The 25,602-nt window shown below is 25.5% G+C and overlaps 1 protein-coding gene across 1 annotated transcript in view; it reads right to left on the minus strand.

Annotated features, from left to right (window-relative positions):
* Positions 1–1,095: 1,095 nt before the first annotated feature.
* LOC111616669 (Down syndrome cell adhesion molecule-like protein Dscam2) overlaps positions 1,096–25,602 on the minus strand; it is a 121,147-nt gene continuing 96,640 nt past the window's right edge. The window contains exons 21-26 of the mRNA XM_023358056.1: positions 20,971–21,150; positions 13,479–13,726; positions 5,039–5,120; positions 3,901–4,075; positions 2,248–2,375; positions 1,096–1,706 (exon numbers count right to left, since the gene is read on the minus strand). Of these exons, the coding sequence (XP_023213824.1) occupies positions 1,633–1,706; positions 2,248–2,375; positions 3,901–4,075; positions 5,039–5,120; positions 13,479–13,726; positions 20,971–21,150 (887 nt within the window). The 3' untranslated portion in view covers positions 1,096–1,632. The remainder of the gene's footprint in view (positions 1,707–2,247; positions 2,376–3,900; positions 4,076–5,038; positions 5,121–13,478; positions 13,727–20,970; positions 21,151–25,602) is intronic.

A 25,602-nucleotide genomic window follows, 5' to 3' on the forward strand; every position in this document is an offset into this window, starting at 1 on the left:
CATCGTCGGTAAGAGGAAACTGTCTATTCGAAAAGATGACTAAATCTGTTTTCGACTTAGAGAATTGATCGCAAAAATACGAAGGATGCCGCTGTTTACGATTGCAAAGGAAATAGGCAAACGTCTCCTACTAAAGGATAGTGCTTAGCATGGAGCGGTTGTCAGATCGCTGTACTGCACAATCCATCACTGCCAGGTAATACCAAGCCTGCTCCATCACTTTACTGATCCCTGTATAACGCCACATTAAGACTGTATATGAGATATCGAAGTTAAACTTAGACTAGATAGTTTCTCTCCCAATATTCTATTCTATTTGCATATAGGTTTTTTCTATTCCGTCTTAGTAAACATTCAAAAATTGGATTCTTTGTCGATAAAATTTACAGAAAAATAAAATTGAGGAAAAAACTAAAATTAATCTAATATTATTTGGGTAAAATTCAATAATTTATTCAAATAATTCTGACCAACATGATGTCCTTTATTGACAAAACTACATTTATTCTGAAAAAGTTGAATTTAACTTATTCAGAATCTAAACCCGAAATCGTTTAAAATCTTTAATGTAAGAAAGACTTTGTCCTTCTATCAGAACTGTTGTCATTACACTTGTTTCTGGATATACAATATATCAAACTATACTAATAATACTTTGGCGTTTTGTTCTATTATGTTGCCATATCACTCTAGTAAGCTGTTTACTACAATACATATTTTTTTTATCTTTGCCGATATCTATTTTCATTGCTGTCACACAATACACATGTCGTATTTTAGTGTAGCTTATGTAGTATAAAACGCATTTACTTCTTGACACAGTCTCTTACGATGTGAGCAGTTTCAGCACATTATCTTCAATATTAATAATTTACAAGAATTTATTCCATTTTCATAACAAAAACTGCATAAAATTCGACAAACAATCTTATTTTTTTAAACTTTATAAGGCAATAATTGAAATATTAAACAAATTACAAAAAAGGGCACAACCAATTTTATATATATATATAATATATATATATATATATATATATATAATAATCACAATAAGATTTAATATACAATTGATTTGATTCTAACTTACAAATGCTATATTATAGCTTTAAAATTTGTTTATTGTTTCTTCTTAAATAGTCTTTTCTTTAGTTAGAATTATAATAATAATTATTATTATTACAAACAAAATATTACAACAATCTGGTTAAAATACTCTTTGGTAAAGTTTAATATTGAGGATTATTATTATTAAAAACAGTCCTGAATGATTTTTAACATCACAATGCATATATAAATTAGAGGAAAATATGGGAACTGTTTTGGCAGGAGTATGTTCCAAGGGCGATAATTTATTTGTCATTTAGGGAAATAAATATTACATCTTGTTAAAATGATACATTTTCATACAAACCCCATCTTAAGATATTTAAATCTACATACAATATAATTTTTTTTCTAACAGTTCCTGGTACATCTAGAAAACATTTCCCCATTCAGGATAAATAAATATAAAACTTTTTATGTATATATATTTATATATACTGTATTTCTATTGTCGTTTAAAATCACTAGAATATATTTTTGCAATTTCTCAACTATCGTAGTCGTCTTCGTCCGTCATTTAAATATCCATTAGTGGACGGCCACAGGATTCGCAACATGTTGAATACACTCAGGAGGCATGGCAACTCTTAAGCCCTTGTCACCTGGTCAAGTAGTCAAAGAGTCTCATACTATCGCCTATGACCATAAATGCATAATATATTCAGTATTTAAAAACTTTACTACCATCTAATAATTATTTTATTGCTCTTGATACCGCTCAATCATTAAACAAACTTAATAAAAAATAAAATATCTAATTTTATTTATGATAAAACTTTATAAATATTTATTTAAAATATATTTAAGAAATTATTATTCTTTACAGTAGATGGAAAAAAATATATAGGGGTGAATGAATTTGTATTTTTTATACTTTTTATATGAAGTATAAGAAATTTTAATATTTATATTATTGAGCATAAATCTGTAATAAAAGAATCTGTGAATAGTAAAAGTAGAAAAAGTAGGGATGGAATTTCACATCGAATTTTGTATCTTTTTTGATTTGTATAAAAAATTCAAACCAAAATAGAATACATTACACTATGGCTTTTGGGTATCGAAAGAAAAATAAATAAATGAATTTTGAAGAAAAGATTTTAGAAAAGAACTAATATATTATTCATAGTTTTAATAACCTACACTTTTTTCCTGTGAATTCTTTAATTTCTCTATCACATTCAGCTTCAGAAATTTCGTGACCATCCTCATCATCATCTTGCTTTGAATGGATATGCTCCAAGTCACTTTCCTCTTCAGTAAAACACATTCTGGAAACGTATGTAAATATTTTGAATTTTCACTTAATGTAGATATTCAAAATATTTAAATATTTAAAGCATTTTCAAACATCAGTCGTAAACGAAAATTTATTATATATCAAGTAGGTTTATATATTGTTATTTATTCAATAAATTTTTATCGTTTCTTATTCTAATAACTTGAAATCTGCAGAATAATTTAATGTGTTTGAAAATGGTATTTTAAAACACGAAAAAATTTTATGAATAAAAATGTAATAGCTATTTTTATTTTGCTATTTTAATAAAATCTTTTCCTATTATCTATACATTATTTAGATAATATGATTCATTATAACTTTAGTTTATTCCTTGATAACTTGTAAACTACTAATAAATTGAATCAACTTATTACTCGAGTTAATCTAAATTTGCTTGTTAACAAAGCTATTGTTAGTCTGAAGCGCATTATTAAGCTTTTCTGTAACAATTTTGATAAGTTTTCAAAGTTAGAAATTATATAAATTTGAAATAAGATAACATCATGAAAGGTTTTATATATATACACATACACATACATTTAAATAAACTATTATATATTTTTTGTAAATATATACACAATACACATGTAAATATACATAGAGATATAACTAAAATAATTATATTACAAAGAAATCCTGTCAAAAATCTTTGAAAATTCAAAATCAAATATTAAACCCCTTTTCAGTAGCAAGAGAATGTAGCACCAGTTATCGATCTTCATTAATTATCCCTAAATTTACATGTTCTTCTTCCACAAAGCAGGTCTACTATATTAATGATGGCAATGCCTTAGTTATATAAAATTTACATTGTTTTAGAATTCAAAATTGGAATAGTTAATGCTAGTTCAAATACTAATGATGAGTTTAGTACAATTTGTAAGAAAATAACAAACATCTTTAGGGAAAATACAGTTATAGCTGAGAAAATAAAAACAAGGAAAACTTTCAATAGCTACTTTAAAAGCACCAAAAACAAATAAACAGTTTAGTTTTTGTACTAAGAACAGAGTTGGAATTCACCTGTTCCAATAGTAAGAAGATGTGGAGAGGTTGGAGAGTTCACGACTCGGATGATCGATATTCCATTCTCTGTATAGCAGCACTGGAAATTAAACGTTTTAGGAAGAAACTTTCCTGTTTGCTTTCCTTTAGTGAAAACGACCCAAAGGACGGAATTTGCTTTTTTCCACGCGTTTTTACCCGATATTCCTAAACAGATACTGCTACTTTTGGGAGTTATTGCTTTATTAAAGTAACTCAACTTTCAGATTTGTTTTGCATTTCTAACACCTCAACTAATTTTCGAACAATTTCCATTTTTTTTAGAATTAATTTATTAATAAAAAAAATAAATATTTTTGTGAAAATCTTAATAGATTGTTTTCATTTTTCTTTATTAAATTTATTTATTCAAAGTATCTATTGATACTCACTTTATATATAAATATAAATAGTAACCGTAATGCTATATTGTTGTAGAGAAGGTTAAATTATTATGTTAATATATTTACCCTTCGTTGTCACAAGGAATTGTGCTAATCTGCCGTTCTTTAGAGGTCAATCTATAACCTGCTGACCATCTGCTAACGTAAGGAGAAGGAACTTGCGACGGATAACCAGGTTCTGATATAGGTCTGCTCCTTTGGTATAACCAATGATTGACGCGCTTGTCATATTCAGGAAATTCTGAAAAGCGAAAAAACGTACTGTTGACAATAAGAGGAAATATTAGAACATCAATAAATATTGTTTTGATAAATCTTGTACTGACATAAAAATAGAAATAATTTATAAAAGTCATATACCATCTAAAATACAATTCCATCAAATTCCTACGATTATTAACGAATGAAAATTATCTTTAAAGACTTTAAAAAAATTTTTTTTATTAATTTATTTTTAGATTATATATGAAATTTAAAAAATTTCTTCCGAAATTAATATTAGCAAAAATTAAAATAGTATTTTTCCTCGTTAATTCTTCTAAATTCCGGCGACTCAGTTCCGCTTCGAGAAATTCTTGGTTGAAAAATTACTTGATTTCTATAGTCTTAAGATCCAATTCTAATGAGGGATTTAAGAGAAAATGGGATTTTCGAAGTCGAAGTTTGGAAACGTAAAGGCTCAACCGGTCTTATTTGCAACTGCCAGCATGTTCTGTTCTTGATCGATATTCTAAGCATCAAATATATGGTTGCCAGTAACATATGGCATGTTTCTACAGAATAGTATAATTCGTCATAATCAAACTTACTACTTTGTATCCTTTATCATTTATAATCTATGTATATAGAAATTTGAAACTTGATTGCAGAGTATAAAGTAGCTCTCAATATTTTTCAGAGAAAGAAAATTAACTATCGAACACAATTTTACATAAAGAAACCATTCATTTAATATCCAAAACACGACAATTTCGATAAACAAATATTCAGTATGAAAACGGTTTCCATTTAATAAATGTATTATATCTTCTTTTAAAAAACGTTTAACATGTTATTTACATTAGGTTTTAAATAAATAACTGAAAAATTCATTATGTAAGAATTAATATATAATTAAAATGTTGTTTTAATTAAATATTAATAGTTAAACCTGGAAAATTTGATTAAATTAAAATTAAGGTTAGAGGTAAGTTAAGCTACTTACGTGGAAGTTGATATTCATTTTTTGTTGGCACTGAAGGTACTGGTACTCTTTTAATCCTCGAATACTGTTCTTCGGGTTCTGTCTGTAATATTGAAATAAAATAATGGCAAAAAGATTTTTAAAAAACTAATTCTGTTTAATACCTCTGTCATTTACTTAAGAGCTATCGAGTCACTCCGCATAAAAGTTTTTAAACTTAAGAGTATGATAGACATATTTTAAATTAAATTAAATGTATCACTTCTTATACTTAAGATAATGTAATATCCTGACATATTTTAAAGAAAAAATTTCCAAGATAACTATTAAGTGAAAAAAGTTATAAATACCTGTTTACTGTCTACTTTTAATGAATAATTATATTTTTGATTTACTAACCCTCAATTTTGGCTTTTTTTTAATAACTTCAATCACACAGGGATACAATCAATTGAATATGTTGACTTTATTATTGTATTAGGAAATTCTTTTTGGGTTCTATTAATAGAACCCGAAAAGCATTTCCGAATACAATAATAAAGTCTACATATTTGATGTATCCATGTGTAATTGAAGTTACTAAAAACAAAGCAAAGCCAAAATTTAGACTTACAAAATCAAAATAAACTAGTTACCGAAACGATCAACCAAATATATTTCTTTTAATGCAATTAGTCAGTAATGATTATGTTACAATTTTAATATTTTTGATTAATCTGTTGCATACATAAATTGTGGTTGAATATTCCTAACGATTGATGTTATTCAAACCGAGTTTGGAAATACGATCATTTCTGGGAAATGAGAATAAATTGTACTAAGTGCAAATACCATAATTTTAGATGTTTGCCCTTTTAATAAAGCCATTTATTTTCCGATAATGAGAACTTACATGAAATAATTTTTAATTTAGGACAACCTTAATGATTCACATTTATAAAATTTCTACTCTTGTTTTTTTTAATATTACTTTTTTAATTGTTGCGCATTTATTAAAAATAATAATAGTAATAATAGTTTTAAAATTTTTTAACGTAATAAATATGTTATGTATATAAATGTATTAAATAAAAGTATTTAAAATGCATTCTATGATATAAATATTTATAAATCATTATTTTTGTATAAAGTGACAAGAAATGAAAATAAAAGAATAATTCTTAGAAAAGTAATGTTTGAAAGAAAGATATAAAAATATTTAAACTATAAAAAAAGACCTAAGTATTTTATACTATATAAAATATGAGCGTTTCTTCTTTCAATGAAAGCAACAAAAGAGTTTATTCATTCTGTCTGAGGATAAAGTGAAGAAAAGACACGGACGACAAAGCTATCTTCCTGTTTCCACTGTATTACTTTTTAGGTCAGAAACATGAAATAGGGCAAACAACTTGTTACTTATAGCATTGGCACAACATTTTATCTTGGCTTGCGAAACTTCTTTGGCATTAAATAAGCAGTTGAAAGAAGTGTCAATCTCGTCATTTAATGACATGAATCAAACCAAGTTTTTCGCTTTGCTTCACTAGCTCGGTAGTGAATGATAGAATGACAGGAGATAGAGGCTGGAATGACCTTCCAAAGCTTTGAATGTACAGTGGGTCATCGCGGTAGAGAGAAAACGTTTTCTATCGATCGTCGATTTACACAGGGACGTAATGAGCTCTTAACGATACCGCCTCACATTTATGACAGAATCAACCAAGGAGAAAAGGCTAGGTATTACGAGGACTTCTCTAGCTTCTTTATTTTGGCTGACTGTAATCGTAGACGACACGTTGTCCAACTTTTATGTGCTTTGCGTTAAAAACAAGAGAATAGGTTTTACTTGCTATCGTTTTTATCTTTCGATGTTCACGACAATATTATGGTAGCTTTCGTGTGTCTGTGTTCAGTTTCAAGTACTAGTTAATTAAGTTCTGTCTCGTTTTCTTTTAGTTCAGACTTCTTTTCGAAAATATATACAGTATAGTAAATTTAACTTTCTTCTCCTCAGTTGATTTTATGGTATCACTGACTTGGTTTACGATTTAATGGTTATGACTGAAAGAATTGGAAATTGTAACATGCAAAAATATTGCAAAAATTACTAGAAAAATTACGACTATTTAATAATTATTTAAATTGTGTTGACGTGATTTGTCTTTGTAAAGGCCTATATAAAAGATAAATTATATTTAACTAATTACAGATATTGTAGCAAACATTTCTTTCGTGAATTACGTTAAAATAATAGACGAAAGCAGCTGAAGACAGGAAGAGAATCGTTTTCTAGATTGAGATTCAACGTGCTGCTATTTCTCTTCTATGCACTTTCGTTAATTAGATTTGTTACAGATACGATTCTCCGGTGAGCATCGTTATGAAATTATCGTTTGATATATATAAATATCAAACGATATTTATTTATAATATATATAATTTCTTATAAATAAATATAATATAATTTTGCATTAATTATAGAATGTTTAATACTTACAATTTTCATTTATATACTAAGTGTATCGTGAATGAAACGTATCAAAATTCATATCAGTATAATAATCTGCATGATAAAATTTGATAAAAGATCGCAGGTCTAACTTTTTTCTAAGTTCATTGCGTGTTTTATATAAATTATATGATTTTCAAAACGTTAATAGTACTCAATCATTCATTGTGCGTAAAATATCCACAAATCAAAGTTAGATTTATAGTCTCCATTATAAAAATTTTTAAATAAACAAATAAGAAAATTTATTCTGTGCTTCCTTAACAGAATTTCTTCAAAACTATTTAAAATCGAACTATAAATAAGGATTATATAAAAATTCAAAAAAGTTAGCTTAGGGAGTTTCTTAAAGTAAGAAATGCATATGAAATAATTCAAATCAGGAATATATTCTATGTATATAGGTCTACTAAACTTATAAATTTTACAAAAGGTGTAGGGAAATTCATATGACTCAATGTTTATTTTAAATTTTATTATATAAGTATATCGACTTAGACTATATTCCAAAAAATTGATTGTAGAACAAAGAAAAAATTAACTACAATAAATATAACGTATATTCCAATAATTTAATAAAAATGTGAATATTTTTAAACTTCGGTCTATTTAAAAATGTGTTGACGATGATATGAAAAGGTATAAAATTAAAAATATTCTTAACAAATAATCTAATTTAATTCTTTTAAGATTTTTTAAACAATATTCATAACAAGTTAAATTTTTACACATTATTTATGCATATATAACTAACATTTCATAGAATAATAAAAAAAATGTTAAATATAAACATTAAAGAAAAAATCATATATTTAATTTACTATTAATTTTGAAGTAAATATTTTTTAAAAATTTATATAATGAAAACAAAAAACAAGAATATATTTCGTTATTTTTTTTATTCTTTGATGAATTTTTCATAGAAATTTGTTTTAAAGAACATTCCTCTAATTAAGAAATTTTAATTTTTTATATATATAAAAATAGATCACATTCACGAACTATATTACTTTCTACTAGTAGAAAAAAGGAAAAACTAATTTTATCTCGAATTTCAAATAAAATATATTCAAATATTTCGAATTTTAAATAAAAATATATATTCGTTCAACTAAAATAAATATAAAAACTCATCATATATGCTATTTACATTATCATGCTATTTACAGTGCGATACATATATATATATATATTATGCCTATATATTATATATGTATATGTACATAAATATGTGCTTGAATATTATTTCTCATTAATTTTAAACAATTCGTTTTATAATTTATTCGAATAATTCGTCTAAAATATTTGTTCAGGAAAATACTGAAAAATCTAATATATTTTAAACTTTGTCAACTTCCATCATAGTTTTGATTCTTCACATTTTTCTGCTCTAGATATGCTGATGATGGAATCAGTTTTCATAGTAATTTATTTTCTGAATAACTTCAAATTTAATCATTTGAATAGACCTTTAGTCTGTTTTCCTACCTCGAAGAAATATGACTATTTACTACTTTGAATATAGTGAAATGAGATTTCTTTCAAAGCTTTGAATGTACAGTGGGTCATCGCGGTAGAGAGAAAACGTTTTCTATCGATCGTCGATTTACACAGGGACGTAATGAGCTCTTAACGATACCGCCTCACATTTATGACAGAATCAACCAAGGAGAAAAGGCTAGGTATTACGAGGACTTCTCTAGCTTCTTTATTTTGGCTGACTGTAATCGTAGACGACACGTTGTCCAACTTTTATGTGCTTTGCGTTAAAAACAAGAGAATAGGTTTTACTTGCTATCGTTTTTATCTTTCGATGTTCACGACAATATTATGGTAGCTTTCGTGTGTCTGTGTTCAGTTTCAAGTACTAGTTAATTAAGTTCTGTCTCGTTTTCTTTTAGTTCAGACTTCTTTTCGAAAATATATACAGTATAGTAAATTTAACTTTCTTCTCCTCAGTTGATTTTATGGTATCACTGACTTGGTTTACGATTTAATGGTTATGACTGAAAGAATTGGAAATTGTAACATGCAAAAATATTGCGAAAATTACTAGAAAAATTACGACTATTTAATAATTATTTAAATTGTGTTGACGTGATTTGTCTTTGTAAAGGCCTATATAAAAGATAAATTATATTTAACTAATTACAGATATTGTAGCAAACATTTCTTTCGTGAATTACGTTAAAATAATAGACGAAAGCAGCTGAAGACAGGAAGAGAATCGTTTTCTAGATTGAGATTCAACGTGCTGCTATTTCTCTTCTATGCACTTTCGTTAATTAGATTTGTTACAGATACGATTCTCCGGTGAGCATCGTTATGAAATTATCGTTTGATATATATAAATATCAAACGATATTTATTTATAATATATATAATTTCTTATAAATAAATATAATATAATTTTGCATTAATTATAGAATGTTTAATACTTACAATTTTCATTTATATACTAAGTGTATCGTGAATGAAACGTATCAAAATTCATATCAGTATAATAATCTGCATGATAAANTTAATATAAATTTTAAATGTTTAGTAACACTTAGGCGTTTCTTCGCGGGAAAGTTTTCATATTTATGATAAACACTAGAAAACATAGCGGCTATTAAATAAATCATTGTGTTAACTCACAAATTTTGAATAAACTGATTTAAAGAAAAAAACGTTTGATGTCTTGACAATAATTTGAGAAAAATTTGGCGAATAACTAAAACTGAATAAAAATTGTATAAATTAAAGATAAATGAGAATAGAAGTAAGTAATTAAGCCACAAAATAAGAAGATTTTGTATTAGAATGAAATAAGAAAATTGAATGAGTATACAAAACAAGAAATCTTTTTATATTATAATAATATCATAAAAAGGTTTTTGTCAAAAAAATGTTTATTGAATGAAACATATACAAAATACTTTTTTAAAAAAGACAACTTATGCTAGATAAGCGAACAAATCAGTCAAATATTTTATATAGATGTAGACAAAGGCTACGTGAACTTAGAGGAAAATCATTGAGGGTGCAAAATATATTTATGGTTTTCCAACTCGTACAGCTGTTGTTTATGCATTTTCTTTTCTTAGAATGGAAAGGAAAAGTACTTGATCGATTTAAAAAAATTTATATATCGAAAAGAATAAGAAATTATCTTCAGAATCGTAAGAATGAGTTTTGACAATGGTACAAAATTTGTAAACATTAAATTCTAAAAACAATTTTTAAAAATTTAACATCAGGCAAAAATAACCATAAACTTTAAAAGAAAAAAAAACCGAATATATAGGCTTATACTAACGGCAAAGAATGTAAGTTTACATCGAAAAATCCTTTACTAGTAACAAAAAAGAAACATGCAGTAACAACATAATTGAAGAAATGGAATGGAGAAGTAAAATCAGTAATACATTTGAAAGCTTTCGGATTTGAATATTCACTTTTGTTGCTAGTAAATTTCAGAAAACATAGAACTTATTCAGAAAAGCTATAAGTTAAATTCATAGAAGTGAAGAATTTCTTTTATTAAAAATATCTTATAAAACATTCAAACTGAAAATAGGATATATTTAGTATAAATCTGTCTATGCAATTTACAATTCTAATTAAAATACAGTATAAATATAATTACAAAACCATGTAAATTTTATAAACAACGAAACTTTTATTGAAAGGGATAGATAGATGTTGAAAAAATTTCCTTAAATTCACTTGAATATAGCTTGAGGTAAATATGAAGTGAAGATAAATTATAAGTATCAGGAAAATCTCAATAGGCCATAAGCAAATGATACGATCATGGCAAGCAATAAACTGAACTGTAGAAAATGGGAAAAGTGGATACTTAATAACTAAAGGGACTGTTCATATATTGTCATAAATAAAATCGATATTAGTATACAGTTTTCATCATACATTGAAAAACTTAACGATGAAATCATGAAGTTAGCGTTTTAAAATCAGATTTACAATTTCAGAAACCTCAAATAAATCTATTTAAATTTAAATACAGTTATTGAAATGTTGTTACATTTTCATACAATATTTTTATATACAAATTATTATATAGCTTTTTTTAAAATTGAAGATTTTATGACTACAAATGAATATTGCAAATACTTAAGTATATGTTCTATATGTACAGTACTGTATATTATTTTCTATGATATCAATGTATACATATATATATATATTAAAAATTGAAATTATATATATTCATAGAATTTCAATTTTTAATGTTCGACTCTTAAATTAATGTTTAATGTTTATTATACAAAAATAAACGTTGCCTCTCAAATTTTCATCAAACTAAATGTGGCAATAAGCTGAAGAATCTCAAACAATAAAAATTAATATTTAATAGTGAATTCTATGCACACATTTTAAATTATTTTGTGTTTGAAAGTCTCGAGATTTTTATCACAATGTAGAAAACTGTACAATGTAAAATTGTACATTTAGTAAGTCTTGTATACTGAAGGCTATTTATTTAATATTTATGAATGAAAGAGATTCGTCCTCAAGTATTGTCGCTTTATAAAGATGGTGCCATTTAGGACACCGCTATATCGATATATAACTATATAATTTATATATCAATGAAAAATTATAAATAAATCACTGCATTATATTATAACTGAAATCTTTTATTAATATACTGTACAGAATACAAATATACATTCTGTATTCTGTAATTTGTATATTATATATTATATATAATATATAATATATTATATATAATATATATATATATATATANTATATATATATATGTATTACCAGAGATTAAATAAAATTGTTAAATATTCATGTTTTAAAAAGTTATTTAAAAAAACGTTTCGTTTAAAAGAAATCATAGAGCAAATGTATTTTTTAAAAGAAGAAATTTAGAAAACCCCTAAAGATTTTAAGCTATTGAAAAGTAAATATGTGGAAAGAATACTAGAAAAATTCGAACTTCTTCAATGTAATTCACTAAAAATAGCTTACCTCTCATACTAAAATCTTGATATACAGTATATATATCTCTAAGTTTCTGTCGAATTTCGAAAAGAAATTGAAAGAAAATGCTGTTTCTTTTGCATTTATTACACTCAAATGCAGCAATAACTCAAGCAAATTAGCCAATTGTAAATAATATAAATAAGTAAAGAAATGATGCAAAAAATATATAGCGGATTCAAAAGATACAACGAACTATAAATTGGTTTATGATCGAAAAAAGTAGGAAGTTAGAAGTCAGTGCAGATGCAAGCTGATGTTGGAGAAAAGAGGCAAAATCGTTATCTAATTACTTAGTGAAGTTAGGGAATTCTCTAGTGAGTTAGAAAATCTGAAACAAAACCTAATATTGCTTTTACCTATGTAAGCAGAAAATGAACCATTCAATTAAAATGGTTTGCGAATTTTCTATCCAAACTTGACAAAAAGAATTGTTTACAATTATAATTTAACATTTAAGTTAATATAAATTTTAAATGTTTAGTAACACTTAGGCGTTTCTTCGCGGGAAAGTTTTCATATTTATGATAAACACTAGAAAACATAGCGGCTATTAAATAAATCATTGTGTTAACTCACAAATTTTGAATAAACTGATTTAAAGAAAAAAACGTTTGATGTCTTGACAATAATTTGAGAAAAATTTGGCGAATAACTAAAACTGAATAAAAATTTTATAAATTAAAGATAAATGAGAATAGAAGTAAGTAATTAAGCCACAAAATAAGAAGATTTTGTATTAAAAAACATTAAAAATTTAATAAATTTAGAAGAAACGTTTATATTTTCAAATTTTGTTATATTATTTCATCGTTAGAATTGAAATGTTAAATATATTAAACGGAATAAAATTTAAAAGAAAAAATTAACTTTATTGCAAAAACGTCTTGCCTTAAAATAATATCTGTTAGCAAAAGAAAGCATAAACTAAAAGTTTTTGATATATTTTATTTATACGTGTATTTTTACCTTTCTGACTGGAAAAGGAACATCATACGTATGACTTCCGTGTGGTTCACTCGGAGTCCGACTTGAATGAAGACTATCACATTCGCTAACGTCATCTATAGGACATCCAGGTACCCGAGTTGTAGCATAAGGTGAAGGAAAATAAACAAAATCTTTTGGCACTTCATAAGTTGTACCTCCGTGAGGTTTCTTACCCATAACTGTCATGGAAAGCGTATCTCCTTTCTGAACCTGTCGACACTGGTTGTCTCCTAAATTTTATTAAAAATACAGTTCTAAACAGTATAAAACCAAAACATTCCTTTACATCATCCATTCTATTACAGTAATAATATAGAACAAACAATAAAAATATAATTATACGCATATTTCTCCGGAATTTTTCGAAAATTATTAGATCCTAAACAAAAACTTTCCAATGTTTTTTTTTATTTATTTAGCCGTTTATGAAAGAAATAATAATTATAACAGCCGAAACTTCTTATTATCAAGATGCATTATAACTTTATTACACCATAAAGAAGTTTCGTAATAGAAGCATCACGATGAAGCGTAATAACTCAGACTACGTGATATTAAATTGTATGGGATCTAATACTTTAATATTGCTGATATTTCGATTATAATAAAAATTATTAAGTAAATAAATAAAAAAAACAATAAACACCTTATAAGAAATAAAATATTTAAATGAAAATCCTTAATATTTATTTTTAATTCAGTAAAATGAAGGATGAGTTCCGGTTTTTGACATTCCAATTTTTCTTTCTAGTTAAGATTATAGTTTATCATACATTTGAATCCATCACTCTTATTAGAAATTTTTATTTTTTATTTTTATGTATAAATGTTTTCCCTTTCTTCATGTTTGCAGTTTCGAAATGGTTGTTTGCAGGGGCTTATATGAGCCATTTGCTTTGATGTATTGTTTCCGTTGGAAGCTACATTCATCAATAACATAATGGAACAAGATCCTAATTTTATTTTATATCGATGAGATTTTTAAACGAGGAAAAAACTTTTTAAAAGCATGATTAAAAATATTTTCCACTAAATCTTCATAAATTGATAAATTACAGAATAAACTTTCTACTTCGAATATCTTTATTTTTAAATAATTATTTATAAAACATAAAAAGAAGATAAGAGCGNTATAGAATGTTTAATACTTACAATTTTCATTTATATACTAAGTGTATCGTGAATGAAACGTATCAAAATTCATATCAGTATAATAATCTGCATGATAAAATTTGATAAAAGATCGCAGGTCTAACTTTTTTCTAAGTTCATTGCGTGTTTTATATAAATTATATGATTTTCAAAACGTTAATAGTACTCAATCATTCATTGTGCGTAAAATATCCACAAATCAAAGTTAGATTTATAGTCTCCATTATAAAAATTTTTAAATAAACAAATAAGAAAATTTATTCTGTGCTTCCTTAACAGAATTTCTTCAAAACTATTTAAAATCGAACTATAAATAAGGATTATATAAAAATTCAAAAAAGTTAGCTTAGGGAGTTTCTTAAAGTAAGAAATGCATATGAAATAATTCAAATCAGGAATATATTCTATGTATATAGGTCTACTAAACTTATAAATTTTACAAAAGGTGTAGGGAAATTCATATGACTCAATGTTTATTTTAAAATATATGTGAAAAATTCGAATTAAAAGTTATCTCATTATAAAAAAGTAAAAAATTTAGAATTTAAACATTAATAAAATTTTATTTTTTAATCAAATCCACTTCTCTATTTAGTTTATGTTAAGGAATTTTTACTAATGAATGTTAAATTAAATTCCACAATATAAAAAGAAAAAATTTTTCTTCTATCTTGCAACAAGATTTTTCCTTAAACTTCATTTGCACAATTAAATTTCATGGCCGACTATTCGTGGAAATAACTTTAACCCGGTCAATGCCTGTTCTGTTTAAAATTTCATGAGGTGAAGCTTTCTTTTAAATACACTGAAAGTGAATTTTCGAACAGCTCCTCTTTTTTTCTATTATTTTTTAAAAATATAAACTTAGTTGTCACCTTTAAACAACGAAAAGGCAAAAAAAATAATAAGAAAGGAGTTGTAAAAATATGCGTTTGTTACCATTTCTTCTTAAAAATTTATAATTTTAAATACTTTGAAAAATTGTTTAAATAGTTATAAAATATAAATTTTTGTGAAACTTAATATCGCATTTAATAATTAAATTTAATTAAAAGTAAAGCATTAGTTAAAAATAAATAAGATAAATAGAATATAAATGAGCTTTTGTATATAAAAAACAAAATAAGATGCATAAAAATTCCACCATCTTAGATTGAAATGAAAGAAGAAAATTTAAGCCTGTTTAAATTTCAAATTTAGGAGAAATTTAAGTGTATTAAATAAACACGAAACACAATAAATATTAACAAAGTTTCGAATCAATTAGAAGTTAATTAATTGCTGAAAATTATCTAATACAACCGCAAAAATGTAACATATTTTAAGTAATTACTATAATTATGGTACCACTAACAAATTTGGCGAGATTTTCTCTATGTAAAGTTACTTGATGGATTGGTAACCTTATTGAAATGGAGTTTTAAAGGGTTTGGCTATGTCCCAATTATTCACCTTCTCTTATTTTTTTAGTTTTTACACTTCCATTAATTGGTTGTATAATAAATAAGGCGAGATTTTGTACAAACGAATAAATCTAGAACAAGTTTTAAATGGTTTTAATTACCTCCTTGGTCATGTGGTCCTCTCACTCTGTTTGGTTGATGCCGTTTAGTGTGCAGTACACAAATAACAATCGTTACGACGATAACGATAACTACGGCACAAACTACTGGAACTATAATACTCAGATGCTTGTAAAGTCTGCGATCTGTACCAATTTGTGGTATCAGGGGAGGTATAGTTGCTAAAGAGTTATAGAAGCATTATTAATAGCTTATAATTATAACCTGGTATAATGTACAATAATTATTATATTTATTAGCTTCGTAAACAACCATTATAAACGTTAAAAAAATTAGAGATGATAAGGCGTGTATACTTAAATTAATCAATTTGTAAGCTACATCTAATGGATAAATTTCATTATACATGCTCTATTAAACTAAATATTAATAAAATTTGAATAAATGTAATTACAAATAATTTAATTCTATATAAATTACTATTTTAAATATAATTTTTATTTTTCTTTTTCCTTTTAGTAAAGAGAATAGATACATTAAAAAATATTTATTTATCGCTTTCAAACTATAAAATTAATTTCTAAAATAATATTTATTTATCCACTAAATACATTTATTAATTAATTTACATGTAATCTTCGAATTAAACAGAAATAAAATTTTAAAAATATATTTCTAATTATCAATTAAAATTTCGGTTATTTTAATATTAATATTAATTAATGTCGAAATAAATTAAAATTAAAAATAAATCCAAAATACATTTTAATAATAATAAATTTTTTACAAAATATTGTATAAGTTGAAATTAATTGTTATTTTATTCACGAATACAATAAAAATAAGATTAATTAAGATATTTACGAAAAATGAATTCTTCAACCTTTAACTAAAAATTAAAACATTAATCAATTGAAAAAAAAAACACGATAATTTAATTTAAAAATAATTTCTTTTTAAAAAGACGAAATTATTTTATTATTATTATTTTTTATCCTTAGGAGAAAAAGTAAGGTTTCGAGTTTGAAGGAAATTAATTTTGGAAGATTAGTGATTGCATGAAATTTACTAATTTGAAACTTTGCATAATCTCTTAACTTTCATCAAAAAATACATGAATACATTCATGAAAATATGGCAATGATCCAATTCTAAAAATCGTCTAATATTTAAGATAATGGTTGAATAACAAAACAACAACTCGTTCCGCATTATTTAAATTAATATCATAATAGCTCGCTCCCCAATTTAAATAATGGTTTGTGAGTTTTGATGAAAGTTATTTAAAAGCTTTAATATCCTTAGAAGAATTGTCTGGGTCATTGAATCTGCAAGAAAATTAAAGGCTGTAAAATTTTTAAATACTTAAGATAAATATTTATTTAGAGAAATGCACTTATAATATGACGTCAAGAGAGTACCTAAGAATAAAGAAAAAAATAAATAGTATATATAATAATTGTTGTCTAGGGTATAACTTAATGAGTACAATGCACTTCTTGAACGAGTTCCAAAAACAATTAAGATGTTTCTAACAGTATTCCATCTTTCTTTGACATTGTATCCCTGTTAAACTAAGTTATTCTTGCGGCTACTTTCTCTCATCAGCTTCCTTTGCAGTAATGCTAAAAGCTGATGATTGAATGCTTCCTAAACATTATCGATCTTTTGAAGAAAAATAACTCTTTTCTCGAGGCGATAACGCTTCATAGTAAAAGCAAAAATGATGCGAAAGAAAAAGTTGCTACTGAAGGGGCTTAAGATTTGCATACGTTATGTATACATTCGTCAGAGAAGAAAGGCTAGCTTGAAGTAACGTTATCCGTTTTAAGGGAGAATAACGTGGCATTATTCAAATTAGTATTAAAGTACAAAAGTCAATGGAATCAGAATGCAATTTTGCCTCCTGACGTGAATTTTCCAAGAATGAAAAATAAAAATTTAAAGAAAAGCTTCCACATAATGTACAGTCTGTTCAATACTATTCTATACAGCAGTTGAGTACATTTCTGGATCATTTAAAATTTTCATAGATTTTTTAATATCTATTTCTTTAGATGTATATTTTTAAATGTTTAAAAAAATACATTTAAAGAAAGATTGGTTTTCTAGATCGAAACAACACTTTTCAGCTCTCCCTGAATGTAACAGCTTGTTAAATTAATTAAGTTAAAATTTCTAAATCCTGCAGGTAAAAATTCCAAGAGCCAGCACGTTTTACGCCTCAAGTACTACCTTTATAACTTTATTAGGCTCCGAGTTAACTTTTATAAAAAAAATAAAGTTTATATAAAATCTTCACGTGTTGTAAATTTAAGACTTTACATTTAATTCAAGTTTCATATTAATGCATTTCTGAAGATAACTTATGGATATATTTTGATAAATACATAAACATCGTGAAGTACATGATTAAAATTGCATATAAAAAATTGGTGAGAAATTAAACAAAAGAAACGACATTCTACTGAAACATTTTCTGTAATTCTGAAGAATACTTTTACATTATCTGACTCCGATAAATAATATAAATAGGTTTATTAAAAATTTACTTTAAAATATTATCTGTTGTTTCTAACCATGAGACAAAAGTCGACAATGGTTTTTAACTTCGAAAAGCCACGTAGAAACTTTATGTCAGGGTAGAAATATATCCTGCGCTATAAACTAAATCTTTAGGGAGACCTACACTATTTTCTTTCATGTTTATAGTTGAGTGTATTGGTAAGCTTAGAACTAAAAGAACAGAAAAGAGAAATATTTATTTTTCTATATATTATTGTCTGATTAGATTGTCGAAAGATTAGCAAGCAGCAAGTCAAATAGAAGATGTTTGTAACTAGCTTATTGACCGTTCAATGTAGCTTTACTGTACCCCAACGTGCATCTGACAGCATCGTTTTCCAGTAACTGGTGACGAGAGAGTTGTTTTGCAATTACACAGCATCCAGTCAAGGCTTACTTGTTCCTCACAAGTATCTGGGGACCCGTTAAACTAGACATCCTGATGTGCACAACATTCAAAGGGAAAGCAGTTATTTCGGATGGAAAACAACTCGTTCAGAACATTTGAACAGAAAACCACTTAAAAGATAATTGAATCGGTAAAATGTATTAATGTTACTGATATCATTACAAAGAATTTCCTTTTCTTGCACTCGAAATCTCAATGCAAATCAATTCATTACTTAAATTGCACGTATACGTTATTCGTCTCATATTTATTCACGTAATACTACCTACGTTATTAAAAATTCCGTAAAAAGAAATTTTATCGTTCAAATTACTTCTTAGAATAGCGTTTTTACAACAAAAAATAACTTTATTTTAATATTATTTTTAACCCGTAAAAGCACGAACGTCAAAAACATCAGAAGAAACAACACAGAAATAGTTATTTATTTAACAGAGAAATACAATTTGAAAATATACAAAAAGACAAATTTTATTTGATAAAATAAATATTTACTGTAAACATAATACATATAAAAACGATTTAATTATATATATAATTATTAAAAACTTCCATGTCTTTTATATGCTGGTATTTTTAAACATAACAGAAATGAAAAACAAATACAATAGTTATTTCTGGTTAGATTTTTTTTTAATTTTNAACAAAAAAGAAACATGCAGTAACAACATAATTGAAGAAATGGAATGGAGAAGTAAAATCAGTAATACATTTGAAAGCTTTCGGATTTGAATATTCACTTTTGTTGCTAGTAAATTTCAGAAAACATAGAACTTATTCAGAAAAGCTATAAGTTAAATTCATAGAAGTGAAGAATTTCTTTTATTAAAAATATCTTATAAAACATTCAAACTGAAAATAGGATATATTTAGTATAAATCTGTCTATGCAATTTACAATTCTAATTAAAATACAGTATAAATATAATTACAAAACCATGTAAATTTTATAAACAACGAAACTTTTATTGAAAGGGATAGATAGATGTTGAAAAAATTTCCTTAAATTCACTTGAATATAGCTTGAGGTAAATATGAAGTGAAGATAAATTATAAGTATCAGGAAAATCTCAATAGGCCATAAGCAAATGATACGATCATGGCAAGCAATAAACTGAACTGTAGAAAATGGGAAAAGTGGATACTTAATAACTAAAGGGACTGTTCATATATTGTCATAAATAAAATCGATATTAGTATACAGTTTTCATCATACATTGAAAAACTTAACGATGAAATCATGAAGTTAGCGTTTTAAAATCAGATTTACAATTTCAGAAACCTCAAATAAATCTATTTAAATTTAATTAAAAGTAAAGCATTAGTTAAAAATAAATAAGATAAATAGAATATAAATGAGCTTTTGTATATAAAAAACAAAATAAGATGCATAAAAATTCCACCATCTTAGATTGAAATGAAAGAAGAAAATTTAAGCCTGTTTAAATTTCAAATTTAGGAGAAATTTAAGTGTATTAAATAAACACGAAACACAATAAATATTAACAAAGTTTCGAATCAATTAGAAGTTAATTAATTGCTGAAAATTATCTAATACAACCGCAAAAATGTAACATATTTTAAGTAATTACTATAATTATGGTACCACTAACAAATTTGGCGAGATTTTCTCTATGTAAAGTTACTTGATGGATTGGTAACCTTATTGAAATGGAGTTTTAAAGGGTTTGGCTATGTCCCAATTATTCACCTTCTCTTATTTTTTTAGTTTTTACACTTCCATTAATTGGTTGTATAATAAATAAGGCGAGATTTTGTACAAACGAATAAATCTAGAACAAGTTTTAAATGGTTTTAATTACCTCCTTGGTCATGTGGTCCTCTCACTCTGTTTGGTTGATGCCGTTTAGTGTGCAGTACACAAATAACAATCGTTACGACGATAACGATAACTACGGCACAAACTACTGGAACTATAATACTCAGATGCTTGTAAAGTCTGCGATCTGTACCAATTTGTGGTATCAGGGGAGGTATAGTTGCTAAAGAGTTATAGAAGCATTATTAATAGCTTATAATTATAACCTGGTATAATGTACAATAATTATTATATTTATTAGCTTCGTAAACAACCATTATAAACGTTAAAAAAATTAGAGATGATAAGGCGTGTATACTTAAATTAATCAATTTGTAAGCTACATCTAATGGATAAATTTCATTATACATGCTCTATTAAACTAAATATTAATAAAATTTGAATAAATGTAATTACAAATAATTTAATTCTATATAAATTACTATTTTAAATATAATTTTTATTTTTCTTTTTCCTTTTAGTAAAGAGAATAGATACATTAAAAAATATTTATTTATCGCTTTCAAACTATAAAATTAATTTCTAAAATAATATTTATTTATCCACTAAATACATTTATTAATTAATTTACATGTAATCTTCGAATTAAACAGAAATAAAATTTTAAAAATATATTTCTAATTATCAATTAAAATTTCGGTTATTTTAATATTAATATTAATTAATGTCGAAATAAATTAAAATTAAAAATAAATCCAAAATACATTTTAATAATAATAAATTTTTTACAAAATATTGTATAAGTTGAAATTAATTGTTATTTTATTCACGAATACAATAAAAATAAGATTAATTAAGATATTTACGAAAAATGAATTCTTCAACCTTTAACTAAAAATTAAAACATTAATCAATTGNACTTCAGATTCTTAAGCTTGTTTGCCCAAAGGCAAAAGAAAGGCTATATATTTGAATAAAGGTGAATTTTCTTATAACAATACTCGTATTCAAACAGACCTGGCCACTGCCCTTTGGCAGATAAAAGAACGAAAACTTATATTTTATACTCTTCATTATTATTATTATTATTATTTTTTATCCTTAGGAGAAAAAGTAAGGTTTCGAGTTTGAAGGAAATTAATTTTGGAAGATTAGTGATTGCATGAAATTTACTAATTTGAAACTTTGCATAATCTCTTAACTTTCATCAAAAAATACATGAATACATTCATGAAAATATGGCAATGATCCAATTCTAAAAATCGTCTAATATTTAAGATAATGGTTGAATAACAAAACAACAACTCGTTCCGCATTATTTAAATTAATATCATAATAGCTCGCTCCCCAATTTAAATAATGGTTTGTGAGTTTTGATGAAAGTTATTTAAAAGCTTTAATATCCTTAGAAGAATTGTCTGGGTCATTGAATCTGCAAGAAAATTAAAGGCTGTAAAATTTTTAAATACTTAAGATAAATATTTATTTAGAGAAATGCACTTATAATATGACGTCAAGAGAGTACCTAAGAATAAAGAAAAAAATAAATAGTATATATAATAATTGTTGTCTAGGGTATAACTTAATGAGTACAATGCACTTCTTGAACGAGTTCCAAAAACAATTAAGATGTTTCTAACAGTATTCCATCTTTCTTTGACATTGTATCCCTGTTAAACTAAGTTATTCTTGCGGCTACTTTCTCTCATCAGCTTCCTTTGCAGTAATGCTAAAAGCTGATGATTGAATGCTTCCTAAACATTATCGATCTTTTGAAGAAAAATAACTCTTTTCTCGAGGCGATAACGCTTCATAGTAAAAGCAAAAATGATGCGAAAGAAAAAGTTGCTACTGAAGGGGCTTAAGATTTGCATACGTTATGTATACATTCGTCAGAGAAGAAAGGCTAGCTTGAAGTAACGTTATCCGTTTTAAGGGAGAATAACGTGGCATTATTCAAATTAGTATTAAAGTACAAAAGTCAATGGAATCAGAATGCAATTTTGCCTCCTGACGTGAATTTTCCAAGAATGAAAAATAAAAATTTAAAGAAAAGCTTCCACATAATGTACAGTCTGTTCAATACTATTCTATACAGCAGTTGAGTACATTTCTGGATCATTTAAAATTTTCATAGATTTTTTAATATCTATTTCTTTAGATGTATATTTTTAAATGTTTAAAAAAATACATTTAAAGAAAGATTGGTTTTCTAGATCGAAACAACACTTTTCAGCTCTCCCTGAATGTAACAGCTTGTTAAATTAATTAAGTTAAAATTTCTAAATCCTGCAGGTAAAAATTCCAAGAGCCAGCACGTTTTACGCCTCAAGTACTACCTTTATAACTTTATTAGGCTCCGAGTTAACTTTTATAAAAAAAATAAAGTTTATATAAAATCTTCACGTGTTGTAAATTTAAGACTTTACATTTAATTCAAGTTTCATATTAATGCATTTCTGAAGATAACTTATGGATATATTTTGATAAATACATAAACATCGTGAAGTACATGATTAAAATTGCATATAAAAAATTGGTGAGAAATTAAACAAAAGAAACGACATTCTACTGAAACATTTTCTGTAATTCTGAAGAATACTTTTACATTATCTGACTCCGATAAATAATATAAATAGGTTTATTAAAAATTTACTTTAAAATATTATCTGTTGTTTCTAACCATGAGACAAAAGTCGACAATGGTTTTTAACTTCGAAAAGCCACGTAGAAACTTTATGTCAGGGTAGAAATATATCCTGCGCTATAAACTAAATCTTTAGGGAGACCTACACTATTTTCTTTCATGTTTATAGTTGAGTGTATTGGTAAGCTTAGAACTAAAAGAACAGAAAAGAGAAATATTTATTTTTCTATATATTATTGTCTGATTAGATTGTCGAAAGATTAGCAAGCAGCAAGTCAAATAGAAGATGTTTGTAACTAGCTTATTGACCGTTCAATGTAGCTTTACTGTACCCCAACGTGCATCTGACAGCATCGTTTTCCAGTAACTGGTGACGAGAGAGTTGTTTTGCAATTACACAGCATCCAGTCAAGGCTTACTTGTTCCTCACAAGTATCTGGGGACCCGTTAAACTAGACATCCTGATGTGCACAACATTCAAAGGGAAAGCAGTTATTTCGGATGGAAAACAACTCGTTCAGAACATTTGAACAGAAAACCACTTAAAAGATAATTGAATCGGTAAAATGTATTAATGTTACTGATATCATTACAAAGAATTTCCTTTTCTTGCACTCGAAATCTCAATGCAAATCAATTCATTACTTAAATTGCACGTATACGTTATTCGTCTCATATTTATTCACGTAATACTACCTACGTTATTAAAAATTCCGTAAAAAGAAATTTTATCGTTCAAATTACTTCTTAGAATAGCGTTTTTACAACAAAAAATAACTTTATTTTAATATTATTTTTAACCCGTAAAAGCACGAACGTCAAAAACATCAGAAGAAACAACACAGAAATAGTTATTTATTTAACAGAGAAATACAATTTGAAAATATACAAAAAGACAAATTTTATTTGATAAAATAAATATTTACTGTAAACATAATACATATAAAAACGATTTAATTATATATATAATTATTAAAAACTTCCATGTCTTTTATATGCTGGTATTTTTAAACATAACAGAAATGAAAAACAAATACAATAGTTATTTCTGGTTAGATTTTTTTTTAATTTTTAGAAAACTGTATTTTTATTTTATATTCCTAGAATAAATATAGAAAAGTTGATTAAATATAACTCCATCAGACATTCGTAAGGTGTATGTATATAAGTGTGTGTGCGCGTGTGTGTGTGTGTGTAAGACTTCTCAGCCAGTTTGCATTTTCTTGTCTACAGTCTGATCAACATAATGTATTTATGTTCCTTTCGCAAGATTATGTGTCTTTATTCAATTTTTTTTCTTTTCCTGTAAGTATAGTTTTCTGTGCTGTATTTTGAAATCTAACTACTCACCAACAGAAGACATTCAAGCCATGTTGTGTTTTTTTACATATGAATTTATAAAAATGTATACATTTATTTACCTCTGTATGTGAGTTTATATTAGAGTATACATTTTAAACAATGCATTTTAAATAGTTGATATAAAATATTGTATAAAAACTTTAATTATATAAGAGGATATAAAATAATATTTATAAAAACTATTTATATTTTTATGTTATTTAAAAACTTATTAGTTTATAAATTAATTTTAAATTCTTTACTTAATTTTAAAGTTAATAAAGCTGAGAGTTCCGAGTGTTTAATATATTTTGTACGCAACTATTAATCGAACATATCAAATATAATTAAAAAGATTATATATTTTTAAAATAAAAAAAATANTTAATATAAAATTTAATCAATTTACATACTGAAGAAAATATTTATAAAATTTTTATTTAATTTATTTAATTATTTCGAATGTAATTTAACGCAAGTCGAAAAATATGTAAAAATTTTGGTTCGTAAAAAAAATCTAATTGATTTTTAAAATAGAAATTCGAAAAAAACACATTAAACTACAAAATTATATTTTAATTTAGTAGTTTTTCAACTCTGAAACTTTAAAAAAAAACGAATTAAAATATCTATCTATATCGAACATAAAGTTTAAAAATGAAAGTATCATTTGTAATTTCTTCTTCT

This window comes from Centruroides sculpturatus, unplaced genomic scaffold, assembly GCF_000671375.1.
Source record: "Centruroides sculpturatus isolate CEXI.00-Female unplaced genomic scaffold, Cexi_2.0 scaffold24, whole genome shotgun sequence".
NCBI classification, from domain to species: Eukaryota; Metazoa; Arthropoda; class Arachnida; order Scorpiones; family Buthidae; genus Centruroides; species Centruroides sculpturatus.